Source organism: Streptopelia decaocto (assembly GCF_964273445.1).
Source record: "Streptopelia decaocto genome assembly, chromosome: 9".
NCBI classification, from domain to species: domain Eukaryota; kingdom Metazoa; phylum Chordata; class Aves; order Columbiformes; family Columbidae; genus Streptopelia; species Streptopelia decaocto.
Genome location: NC_138664.1, coordinates 2,453,811 through 2,466,506, shown reverse-complemented (window position 1 = coordinate 2,466,506; position 12,696 = coordinate 2,453,811). Strand labels below are relative to the sequence as shown.

Genomic DNA, 12,696 nt, shown 5'->3' with positions numbered 1-12,696 from the left:
ATTTAACCTGATCGTAGCCAGACTAAAGCCACGCAGCAGCACCTCCTGTATTATGTGATATTTTAGAGCTGAACTTTTCTCTTAAAAGCCTTCAAAACTCAATGTTCATGCAGTAGCACTATTTGATCTTCCACTGCTATTGGTGAGGACTGTTCCAGCTAAAAGCTGCGACTGGCAGTCACGCAGCCCTGATGCCCGATACGGGAGAGGCTTTGGCTGGGTGGGAGCAGGGGAGGAGCAGCATCGCCTGCCGCTGGGGCACCACTTGTGTTTCTACTCCTGTCGCAGTGTTTGGAATTGAAAACCTAAAGAATGCCAAGCGGTCTAGTGCATTTATTTCAAGAAAACCGTTCCAGCACAATTACTGGGTCAGTAGGTCCCAGTGTGTCACTGATCTCTCCCTTAGCCTGCTTTGCTAGCACCTCCAGTTACCTTCCCTGAAAGAAGTACAGCTTTTAAAGGTAAAAATGTATCTCTCTATAGTCAGCTGTTTTGTTAGGGTTGTTTGTGATGACATTTGTCATCTTCTTTCCTATAGGATACAACAGACTACGTTGCATATGTAGCAAAAGATCCTGTTAATCAAAGAGGTATGGAAACAATTTCCAGATTGTTATACATGTTTATATGGTTGCTTTATCCGTACCAAGGAATATTTTTAAGTTTTGAAATAAGAAAGCTACGGAACAGCTCATTATTCTGTACAATTCCTGACTTCCCTGTATGGATATGGGTGACAGTATGCAGGCTGTGGCTTTAAACATCATATTCTTTGTGCAACGAAGCGGGAACGTGCAGGTCAGACTCAAGCTGTACCAGCTGCTGGCTCCATGCAGGCGTAGGAGCCTTCCCGAGCCGTCCCTGCCTGGGGGCAACTTCCAGATGAGGGAGGGCTGTGAATGAGCCTCCTCATCTGACCCAGACTCCTGGGTATGCGGCTGGAAGGCAGAGTGGGGTAAATACTCAGGTGTATGAGACCTTCTTCCCTCCGGAGACTGACCCAGGGGATAAAATCATTTTTGCGTTGCTCGTTATTTGCCTGCAGTATTAGAAAGCTCACCCAGGTTGCTGGAGCCACCCACACTTGTGTTTTCATGCTGTTTTACATCAAAACTGCACACTGGCAGGGCTGGTTCTCTCCCCTGCTTCTGCTTACTGCTGGGCAGGGAGAGAAGATACAGGAGCGCTCCATGCAGGAAGCATAAATAGAGAGTTTATTTTACTAAGGTATAAGTTGATACTATGATTAAAAAGAAATACCTAGGGCAGTTTCCCTAACACATCGAAAATCTTAGTCTGCAAAATGTCCTAAAGCCATCCAGATGCATAACTTCATGCCTAGATTTTCTGCTGTAAGCAATATAGCTTCTGTCACTATTTTCTGGTATAAAGTCCATTTTCTTAATTCAAGTAAGGTGTCTCTTTGCAGCATGCCACATACTGGAATGCCCCAACGGGATGGCGCAGGAGGTGATAAACACCATAGGACAGGCTTTTGAGCTCCGGTTCAAACAGTATCTGAAGAACCCATCCAGCCTGGTTACATCTAATGAAAGGTCAGCACGTTCTCAGTCACTTAATTGGCAGTTTTCTTCTCTTTTGTACATTTCAGGAAAGCAATATATTCCAAAGAATGATCTATAAATAAGATGTTTTGGATATGCTTTCTGGACATATGCTAATTGTAGTGTATTCTGTGTGCACAAAGTACAGACTAAAAAGAGCTTATCCCAGTAAACTCCACTGATTTCAGTGACATTTGTACAGGTGCATAACAGCATAGAATTCAGCCATTTTGTTGCTTCGAAAAATAGCCGTATCTTAAATGATGCAAATAAGTTGAACAGATGTTCGAATTACTCTGCCCAAGAAAGTTCTGCTCTATAAATAGGGCACACACACTGAGCTCAGGCCTGACCTGTGCCAAGTTTAAGCTCGCTGCAGTTGTGGTAAGCGTGTGGTGGGCAAAAAGAGCAATTGTAATTCATCTTTCTGCTGTTCTGCTCACATCCTGCACATTGCTCAAAGTACAGGACCTAGACTAATTTTTGGACCACAATTCTCCATTTCAACTATGCTTTTTCCATTGCCCTGGACACACAATTCTTGCTTTAATTTATAGCTCTCCTCACAGGTTAGCCATGCCCGTTTTTCTCAGTCTTTTCTTTACCATAATGCCAAATTTAATCACTTGCTACCTCCCATGAGTAGGTAAAGGTGTAACACTGCTTAACTGCATCCTGAGCACTGGCAGTTGCTGTTCTGGAACAGAACTAGTTTGATTATGTAACAGCAGCCTCAGCTCCAGTTTATATTTATTTCATTGTATATAGTGGTTCATGCCATTCCACTACTAATACTGGTCTGTTTTCCCTGCGGGGAATAACCAGAGGAAGAGCTTTTCCTGTGAAACTCTGCTAGGTTATGCCACATGTAAATTGGAGCAAGGAGAGATGGAAGAGGCTAATGAGGTTCCGGTCTTGAGCCTAACTAACCCACAGCCAGCCTTGCGGAATGGTCCTCGGGCAGGGAAGTCAGATACTGCTGTGTGAATGAGTCACCCACTTCCAAACTGCTATGAATCACGTAATCAAATACTTGCACTGCATATCACATAATCAGCTACTTGAACTTTATCTCTTTCCTGCTCGAGGCCTTTTATCCAATTATATTCTTGTCAAACAGAGAAGCAAGATTTGAGATCAGCTTTTTATTTCAGGACTGGAGACAGTACAGGAAGCACCTCGTTGTTTTGCAGTGTATCAGCTGTACATTTAAACTATCATCATTCTGGTTTAGCTCAAGAAAAACACTGGGCTCTCTCCTTTGTATCATTCAGTGTTTTCTTCAGGCTGAAACAGAGCATTTATGTTGATTATGGTTATTAAAATCAGGGTACTTGCCACTCAGGAAAACGACTTTTTTTTTTTGGCAATATTTGATCTTTCGAAAGAGTTGCAGGCTTATCTAACTATATGCCATGGGGTTTTGATTTTCTCTTCTAAGTCCCCCTCCCAGCAATCCCTAGATTTATACAGGTGAGACAAGAAGCCAGATGAATCAGCTGGATGGTTCATTTTGGACACCTTAGTTTTAATAGGTGGCTCTGGTATTTTCAAGGCAAAGCAAAGCGATGTGGGATACCTGGTACTAAGAAAATGACTGTACCTCTGTGCACCCTGAACCGCAATGACTTTGTTTTTAATTCAGGAAGAGGTAACTGGAAAAATAAAGAGCTCTGAAAGTTCAGGCCCAAAGCCCTTTACAGCCTCCGTATGGCTAATCTGTGTACTGTGCGAGCATTGGGGACGTTTGCCTGCATTAGAAAGCAGTTGATTACATCAGTTGCTTTTTTTTCCCCATATTTTTTCAGTGAGGCAGCAAATACTAATGGATCAGCTGGGAATTCACAGGAGAGGGAGGATCATGAATATTACAATGAAATCCCAGGGAAAGAGCCTCCCACAGGTGGAGCGTTAGACATGCGAATGAAAGAGCAAACAGACCAAAGGGCGAACTGTCTTATACAGTGCAAAAAGCAGTTTTGCTTGGTAAGTACATCTTCTGTGATAACTATTTGCCTGCCTATTATGGGAATGAATAATAGCGTGTTACTGTGGTGTAAAACATGGCATTAACATCAGAACCAGGTCCTGATTATCCTGGGAAAGCATTTTTTTTAGGCTAGATTTAATGATCATTAGTACATAATTGAATCCCAAAGCACTTTCTGAATATTAACTGGTTTGTCCTTAGAGTACTTTTAGGAGACCAAGTAATACTCCCTTGTTCACTCGTTAGTGGTGAGAAGAAAATAGATACAGATTTAAATGGCTTGTCTGAGAGAACATCTGCAAAATCTGAGACTTCCTGGCTCCTGATTCTGTGATCTGATGAATATTTCATCCCATCCATTATGCTCTAAAACCTATACATACATCACTGCCTGCCTGCAATGTATATACAACATTAATTACCCCTGGAGTGTTTCAAGAGGCTCTGTTAAATCATCTACAGCAGCAAAAGATGCGTGTATCTGTGGCTTCTGTCTGGGAATAAACCCCAACAGTCAGGGAGTAAAACCAGCCGAGTTCAGAGCAGCGGCAGAGACTTGGGCGGCTGCTGGCGAGTTCTGGGGAACACCAGCATTTCCCCACGCAGGGAAACAGGTACCCCCACTTTGCTCGGAGGGAGCACATCGGCCATGCCCGCTGGAATCCAGTTGGTGCTGTCTACAGAGTGTTATTTGTGTCTGGTGGCAACTGCTCCCAGGTTCCTCTGTGTTCCTGTGCTGCTGCTCCATCCATTTCTCACTTTGGTAACCTCAACCATACTTCACATCTTGACTGGGCCTGGTGGTCTCTGCCTCCCCAACCGTTCTCTAAAAAGGTGTTTGACTAAATCCTGGGTTGGCATGTGAAGCTCACCAGAGTTGTTGCAAGGAGTTATCCTGCAATGTGTAAATGCAAATGCTTTTTTTTCCACGAAGTGTCACTTTTTGTTATTTCCTTTTTGTTCGGTTGACCTTCTAATACTGCTCAGACAACTTGGTGACTGTTTCACACCATGATGTCTGTAGCTATTTTTCTTTGTTTTTATTACAAGGAACGTTTATAAGAAAACATGAACTTTATTACCTAGGAGTTATACTGTATATTCTAAACCTTAGATACATAACAGAGTAGTTAACAGCTTCTGTGGGGATTGGCATGACGCCCTGTGGAAAGAACAGTATCAGCATGGAATTATATTTGAAGAGATGGGGAATTTTTGTGAAGATATGTTTAGTTACTTGTATCCCAATTAACTGGTGCATGGATATTGTAAAGTTACCTGAGGTTTCTAAGGGGCTACTTTCCGTGACTGTTTTTACAATTTTTCTACAGACAGGCAGCCCAACTTTCATCAATATATATGAAAATTGCCCCGAGGAAAACAGAACTGTGGGTATGTGCTTGGTTTTCCTTCTCATGCATATGTAGAATTAACCAAGGCAGACTGCCCCGAAGAGCTGCCCTTTGGCTTTCCATACAATGGTGAAAAGTGTTCTACTTAGTGGGTCGTTTCTAGTTCCCTAGATGAAGGGCGGACAAAAAAGCCTTACAGCTTTTCTAAAGGCCACTAATCTATCTTCGTGTCTGCTGGCAGACTTACTCATTTTACTTGTCATGATACTGTACAGTAGCTCTTTGTGGTTTTCTAATTCTCTTTCACGCTCTTTGTTGTTTTATTCCCTTTCATACCCTTTGGAAAGGAAGATACTGCGTTACTTATCAGTCTCTGAAAATGCCCATTCCCTCTAAAAAAGCTTGATGAGACCCAAACTATCAGCATTGGGTGATTGTTCCAACAGACGCTCTGACTTTGGTTCCAGCATCGCTGGCTTCTCTGTGTGACTGTGCCCTTTGCCTGCCTTGGGCAGCTCTGTCCCCCAGATCCATTTGCCTTTAGCAAAACCTGCTCTCTGGGGCCCTGGGAGATCGGCAGCCTCCATCCCTGTGTGGCCTTTCCTTGCCACAGCTGATGCCCTGACCACTTTTCCTCACTCATCTCTTCCCAATTAAGTCTTTTTTGAATTCCCACCTGCACTGCTCTGAAGTGACCCATGGCACTATCTGTGGGGGCTAGTCCAGTTTCTTATGTTATTTCTGATTTAAGGAAAGGATAATCAAATTGTTTCTACAAAGAGAGGGTGAACAAATAAAAGAATGAATGAATAGATCTATGAATAAAACGTTTTCTAAAGAGTAAAAATATGCATGCTATTTGGCTAGCTGAAGTGCTATTATTTTCATATCCTGCAGGGGATATTCTGTTAGCCTGTTCCTAGGCTTGGATCCTAACATGACAGATGTGGCTTTGGCTCTCCAGGCAGAGCCACAAAGTGCCAACCTCCTCCATCTTCCCCGCTCCACCAGAATAGCAAGAGAGAGAATTGTTCAGCTTCCCACAAGCTTTTTTTTGTGGTGCAGAAGGGAAGGAAGGGGTTTTGCGACAAACAATGTATATGGCTTGTTTCTCTGTAGAGTCATGTGTATTAATTTCTCTTCAATCAGTGGGGGGTTTACTGCTGACACTGACTGAAGCAGAACTGAGCCAGTGCAGAATGTTTTTGAAAACTTCATTCTAACTCATTTTGGATAGTGTACCTTGTGCCTTCTAGCCATAAGGAAAAATGAGTTCATCTGCTCATTTTTCTTTCCTTAGGAATGACTTTAGTGGGATATAGAACAACAACAATGTTGCCATTTCAGCTTTTGCCATTGTTTTAACATTAATTAAAAACAAAAGAAAAGGAAGGAAATAATGCAAGCTATATACTAATCGCAGGTAATCCTGGTGAAAGATCACAGAAGACAAAAAAAGAGGGGAAATTATTGAAGCCTGCCTACAGAACAGATCTTTTTGATGATCCGTGTTACATCAACACGCAGACCCTGCAGTCGGCTTTTGGCACAGCCCGCGGTACAGCAGCGACACAGACCCATGGGAGCCCGCTGCGTCAGGCCAGTAGGTTCCATTGCAATGCCATGTCTTTCCGAATGTTGAAAAGAGGGGGCCTTGCCAGCTGTGTACATGGAGAAAGGTTTTAGTTTCCCCATAAGAAATATAGAAAAGGTCGAGGAAGAGAATAACCTGTCATCTTCTGTGGTTGGCTGGTAACAATAAATAGGGTCACATTTTTCCCAGACAATAACAAGAAAGTCTTTAAGATGGTACAAAAGCTTGGGACTGCAATCTCAAGGAAGAGGCTTCCCCTGTATGCTCAAGATCTTAACCATTCTAAGGTAGAAGTGGCCTCAGCTGCCTTTGCTTCACAGGCAGAAGCATGTGAGGTCAAAGTGGGATCATTATGACCATCTTTTCTCAAGTCTTGTGTAAGTGGACATTGAATCTCATCCAATAGTTTCTAAATAAAACTGTTTGATCTGTAGTATCTATTAAACATGTGAAATTAAGTCTTGATTTATAGGCTCAAAGTGGTGGATATCCATTGACAATATAGTTGCTACTGATTGTCCTCATTATTGAAAATCCTTTATTTATTAGCTTTGCCTCTTATGGTTTCCCACTGAGTGTTTGCTCTGTCAGAGATGGCTCCACATAGGAAAGTGGGCAAAGGACTGGACAGAACAACAGTGAAGGAAATCTGGAGATACTTCCAACCCGAGGCTGTAGTATGCTCTAAAAGGAACTGACTATACCCTGAGGAGCCTTGAGTTGCACAATTCCATTGAAGAAGTGGTATCCTCTTATTTTCCTTAGAAAAATCCTGCCTGTGAATCATTTGCAGTTGACTGGCTATATCCCAAACCACCCAGTTTTGTTAGTACATTCAGTAATTGTTCGTTTTTTTCACAGCAGATGCATCATGCTGTAATCCTTCCCCACTGGCTCCGTTGGCCATGTTGTCTTACATTCCTGCACATAGCTGGAGCCACTCAACATGACTCTCCCTATGAGCCGTAACACTCTCTTCAGAGCTTGTTAAGGAAGAAAGAAAAACTACATCTTTAAAAATAAAAAAGTGGCTAAAAAACAACAAAAGTCTTTTTTTTATAGGGAAGATTTGACCTTTTAATACAACCAAAGAAATACAAACCCGAAACAGCAGAGCATCAGAAAAATTCCTGTTTCTAATCCCTGTTGCCTAGCAACCTAAGGCTTTCCCATCACAGGTACAGGAGTAGATGGTATGATAATTTTACCAAATGCACTGGAGGGTTGTCAGCATTCATATGTGCATATAATAATATGCAGTCTGTAAGGTTAGTTTGATCACAGCTTCAAGACTGAGCCATTTGAATTTATTAAAAGCTACAAAAAATTATTGTCTCTCATCCTTTTAGGATGAAGTTCTAGGTGAAGTGTCCAATACATTCCCTTTCATTTAATTTTAGAATTACCAGAAGCTGTTCAGCAGAGTGCCACAAGCAACACAGCTGGTCTCTGTGTTCTGCCACAAATAAAGCAACAGCTAAAGAATGAAGATTGTTACCATGGCAAATTAAACAGGAAAGCAGCAGAGAGCCTCTTAGTCAACGATGGGGACTTTCTGGTGCGAGAGAGCACGACGTCACCTGGTCAGTATGTCCTCAGTGGACTTCAGGGAGGGCAAGCAAAGCATCTGCTCTTGGTGGATCCTGAGGGCAAGGTATGAACATTTCATGCACTGCAATTTCAGGGCTGCTCAGATATTTCAGTCAAAATGCCTGGGTGCATTCCGGGAAGTGGAACTGATCTGATTCCATCCAGGTTCTTTTAAATTTAGCCAGTCAGTTCAGTAGGTTTGAAAGTTCAGCTCAAGAACTTAAAAGCACCACAGTACCATGGAAATAGAAGTGAGGTACTTAAATGTTGTTAGTCCAGGTACTGATAATTAGTGTATACCTTAATATCAGTGTATACCTTAATATTAATGTAACCTTAAATAATTAATTTGATGAGTAACACAATTCTGGATAAAGAAAAGGTAGAGCTGGTTTGTTTGTCATATCAGTTCTACTACTGCTCAGGGCTAGAATAGCAGTCTTGAGTGACACTTCTCAGAGGAGAGAGCAAATCAGAAAGGTAAACCTCAGTGGGATTCAGGGAAAAAAAAATCTTCCTCTGTGGATTAAAAACCACAAAGGTTATTTCATTCCCCTTAGCAGAATCAGCTCAGCTCTACATACGGTCTCTTTAACTTGATCCTCTGCTTTTTGTCTCACCTAATGGTAGATCAAGGACAGGTCTGAATTTCTGCTTGCAGCCTGATCATCCTACTCCAGTGAGTTCAGGGGCTTAAACACCTTTTGACTGTAGTGCACTAGGCTCGTGTCCAGCCAGTTACAAGCACAATCTTACCATAAATATATTCTCTTTCTTCTTTCACTAGGTGAGAACCAAAGACCATATATTTGATAGTGTGGGTCATCTTATTCAGTATCACATGGAAAATAATTTGCCAATCATCTCTTCTGGAAGTGAAGTGAGCTTGAAGCAGCCTGTAAGGAAAGAGAGTAGTGTGGGACACATGGAACATCACAAATAATCGCTTGGATCTCACAAACCCCAAGATGATTCATATCTGAAAACTGTACCAAGAACCTTCTATTATATTATGAAGACAATTCAGAAAAGTATAGACTGCACTGTCTGCTGCTGTTCCAGAAGATACCTTTTTGTGTGTGTATGTATGAATATATGTATATGTGTATATCTATGTAGATCTGTAGAGATCAACAAGCATAGTTATATAGATATATGTAATCTTCTGATGTGAGACTGATTTGTGAGAAGGTATTTTAGACATGCACAAATGTCACTTTCAAGGTCATACTGAATCAGTAACTATTTAAAAGCACAATTAAACCTCTACATGCAAAAGCTCACTTGAACGAACTGCTGGAACATTAGTACGTGCCTTTTAGCATAGACTTATTGGAAACCAATATTATTTATACTGAATTAGTTTTGGGTGGCTAAACAAACATGTCTAGGCTCTTACCTATTTGCCAAAACAAATACAATTTGAGTATTACTAAAACGTCATCTGCTCTCGATAGACACTAACAATTTCATTTTGCTTGTAACAGCACTTTACTAGCAAGTAATGTTTGAAATGAATGGCATTCACGATTCAGAAAGGCTGTCTGGTTTCTTAATAATTTTTTATCACTGTCTGACTACTCAAAGATTTGAGATTATGCAACATTTACAAAGCTGAAATTAATATATGTAATATAATTTTGGAATAGAACTTGTTAAAGGACAAGCATGCTAGATCCTAATATTTTTGTCTTGCATATAACTTTACTATTATTACCAATTAATACTGGAGACATCTCTTTTTAAAGTTAGGCTAAATATATTTTCATTGATTACATAGTTGTTTACCAACTAGAGAAGCTGAACAAAACTAATGATACATTTTGAGAGAAAACTATTTAAAAGACTGTTTGAACTTTGCATGTGCCCTTATTCAGTGTTCTTTCCAAAACAAGCTACTGTTTTCCCTTTCTTCAGTAGAGGCTATTTGTTCCTAAACATGGAAAAAATTCTTTTAAAGGAAACCTATGAATTGTTTCGCCACAATAAATACTCTAAATATGAACAATCCTATATTCAGAGAGAACGGAGATCGGGCTTCCTGTTGAAGAAACAGTGATTTAATAAGTAACTGAAGAAAAGGCGGGGGGATTTGGGGCAGGAACGGGTAGTGTGAGTGAGGGCCTGAGAAAGTGGTGCCTTTAAGATAAGCAAGCGGTGTCCTCTGGCATGAGCAGGGACACTTTCTCCATCTCCCAGCCCAGCGGCTCAGTCCCACGAAGCAGGCGATCTCTGTGGAGTTCAGCAACTGCTGCAAGACTTGACTATAAAAAAACCCCAAACCAAACGACATTCTGTTCTTTTGCTGTGTTCATGTTAAATGGGACACTAAAGAGCTCTTTTCTCTAGAAAACAAGAGGCGTCATGTACACATAAAATTACTGAAGACATAAACTTTCTTGGAGGGGAAAATTTAGTGTGAAGAGCCACACTTTGAGCTGACTAAAAACCATCTTTATTCTTATCCTCAGCTAGTATTCATAAGATATATTTCATTCCTTGATAATAACTTGATTAAAATACTCAATTACATGTATTAAAGCAGTGAGAAGCTTTAAAACATTAGTAGTTTTCCTTGCTGGCATTATTGATACCTCAAGCCTTCAGACTAGAAGCTCAAGCTTACCCCTCTTGTACCCCATGCAAGGTTTTCCGTTGTGAAAAAGGCCCCAGCAAGAGCTCCTGCTCAGGCTTTGTGCCACTGCAAGGATAGTTGGCAAGAAACTGGAATATTAAATCCTTACATAGTATCTTTTCTATTCTTCTATTTTAAAAAGAAATTGTTTCGCACCTGTGAAAATGCTGAGGAAAATTGGTTACTCCCTGTTCTAACGGTTACTGGAAACCCCTGGGAAAAACATCTAATTTTGCCCATCGTGCTGCATGTACAAGGCATAGCGTGTTCATTCTTTTTTCAAAGCTCCTATAAATTTCACTGAAACACATTAGCACACGTATCTGTCCGCTTCCATCAATAAAGCTGTTACAAGTGACCCAAATGTTTCTCTCCTGCTACAGCTTCTATTTTCTGGTGCTGGGGCAGGCAGGCAGCGTTATTACTGCTGCCGTGTCACCAGATGGAGCTCTTACATATCTTCCTCATCGCTGAACAAACGCTCATTGTTCAAAAAACCTGATTTTTTTTTTCTTTTTTCTTTTTTGGATGCTTGCTACAGGCAACTTTGAATTATTTAAACAGATTAAAGCGAGCCCTTGAAGCACAGCGGCTCGCTGAGCACGGGGCACCCCGAGGAAAGCCGCGTGTGTGCGGGCTTGGCGTCCTCCTCGTCCTCTGCTGTTCACCACCCAAAGGGCCAGTCCCCCTGCAGGGTTTCCTTGGGTGCAGCTCAGCCCGGGGCCTCACCCATGGGCACAGCTCCGCCAGCACGGGCGAGGACGAGGGCACAGGCTGTGGGGCGGCTGCTCTGTGAGGCAAGGGGCCATAACTCCTGCCAACCCACCTCAACCACGCAGCTGCTCTAAATGAGAGATGCCCGTGCCGTCCTGCCAGCTTTCATCAGTGCAGAGTCCTGCGTCTGGGCAGGAACAACCCCAGGGTCCAGTATAAGTTGGGGAATGACCTATTAGAGAGCAGCGTAGGGGAAAGGGACCTGGGGGTCCTGGGGACAGCAGGGTGACCATGAGCCAGCACTGGGCCCTTGTGGCCAGGAAGCCAATGGTACCTGGGGTGGGTTAGAAGGGGGTGGTCAGTAGGTCAGAGAGGTTCTCCTGCCCCTCTGCTCTGCCCTGGGGAGACCACACCTGGAATCTTGTGTCCAGTTGTGGCCCCTCAGTTCCAGCAGGACAGGGAACTGCTGGAGAGAGTCCAGCGCAGCCACCAAGATGCTGAAGGGAGTGGAGCATCTCCCGTGTGAGGAAAGGCTGAGGGAGCTGGGGCTCTGGAGCTGGACAAGAGGACACTGAGGGGTGACTCATTCATGTTTACAGATATATAAAGGGTGAGTGTCAGGAGGATGGAGCCAGGCTCTTCTCGGTGACAATCAATGGTAGGACAAGGGGTAATGGGTTCAAACTGAAACACAGGAGGTTCCAATTAAATTTGAGAAGAACCTTCTTCCTGGTGAGGGTGGCAGAGCCTGGCCCAGGCTGCCCAGGGGGGTTGTGGAGTCTCCTTCTGTGCAGACATTCCAACCCGCCTGGACACCTTCCTGTGTAACCTCATCTGGGTGTTCCTGCTCCATGGGGGGATTGCACTGGATGAGCTTTCCAGGTCCCTTCAACCCCTGACATTCTGGGATTCTGTGACCGTGACGCAGACCCGAGAGCCCGGCCGCATGACGTCATCCTGCCGGCTGTCACCTCGCGAGGGGAGATCTCTCCGGCCACGCCTCACGCGTTGCCAGGCAACTGCCACGTTCGCTACAAGATGGCGCCTACGCCACCTGCGCCAAACGTTCCCCCCACCCTCCCTGCGCGCGCACACACTTAACGTCACAAGGAGATCCCGCCCCTCCAGAAAACGGCCACAGCCATTGGTCGTCCGTTTAGCCAATCAGCTAGCCAGGCATGTTCCCGCTGCCATGCGCGCCGGCTTTCAAACAGTCAGCGGGGGTGGTGTTTGCAGCGTAACCAAGCGCGACTGGG

General features: G+C 43.2%; 1 protein-coding gene across 2 annotated transcripts in view; it reads left to right on the top strand.

Annotated features, from left to right (window-relative positions):
- SHC4 (SHC adaptor protein 4) overlaps positions 1-11,056 on the top strand; it is a 29,742-nt gene extending 18,686 nt beyond the window's left edge. The window contains exons 6-12 of one of the 2 annotated variants that reach the window (XM_082060887.1): positions 539-590; positions 1,430-1,556; positions 3,374-3,551; positions 4,887-4,947; positions 6,331-6,510; positions 7,902-8,155; positions 8,879-11,056. In XM_082060887.1, coding sequence (XP_081917013.1) covers positions 539-590; positions 1,430-1,556; positions 3,374-3,551; positions 4,887-4,947; positions 6,331-6,510; positions 7,902-8,155; positions 8,879-9,034 — 1,008 coding nt within the window. In that variant the 3' untranslated portion in view covers positions 9,035-11,056. The remainder of the gene's footprint in view (positions 1-538; positions 591-1,429; positions 1,557-3,373; positions 3,552-4,886; positions 4,948-6,330; positions 6,511-7,901; positions 8,156-8,878) is intronic. The other variant, XM_082060888.1, reaches the window with a different exon arrangement.
- Positions 11,057-12,696: the final 1,640 nt, after the last annotated feature.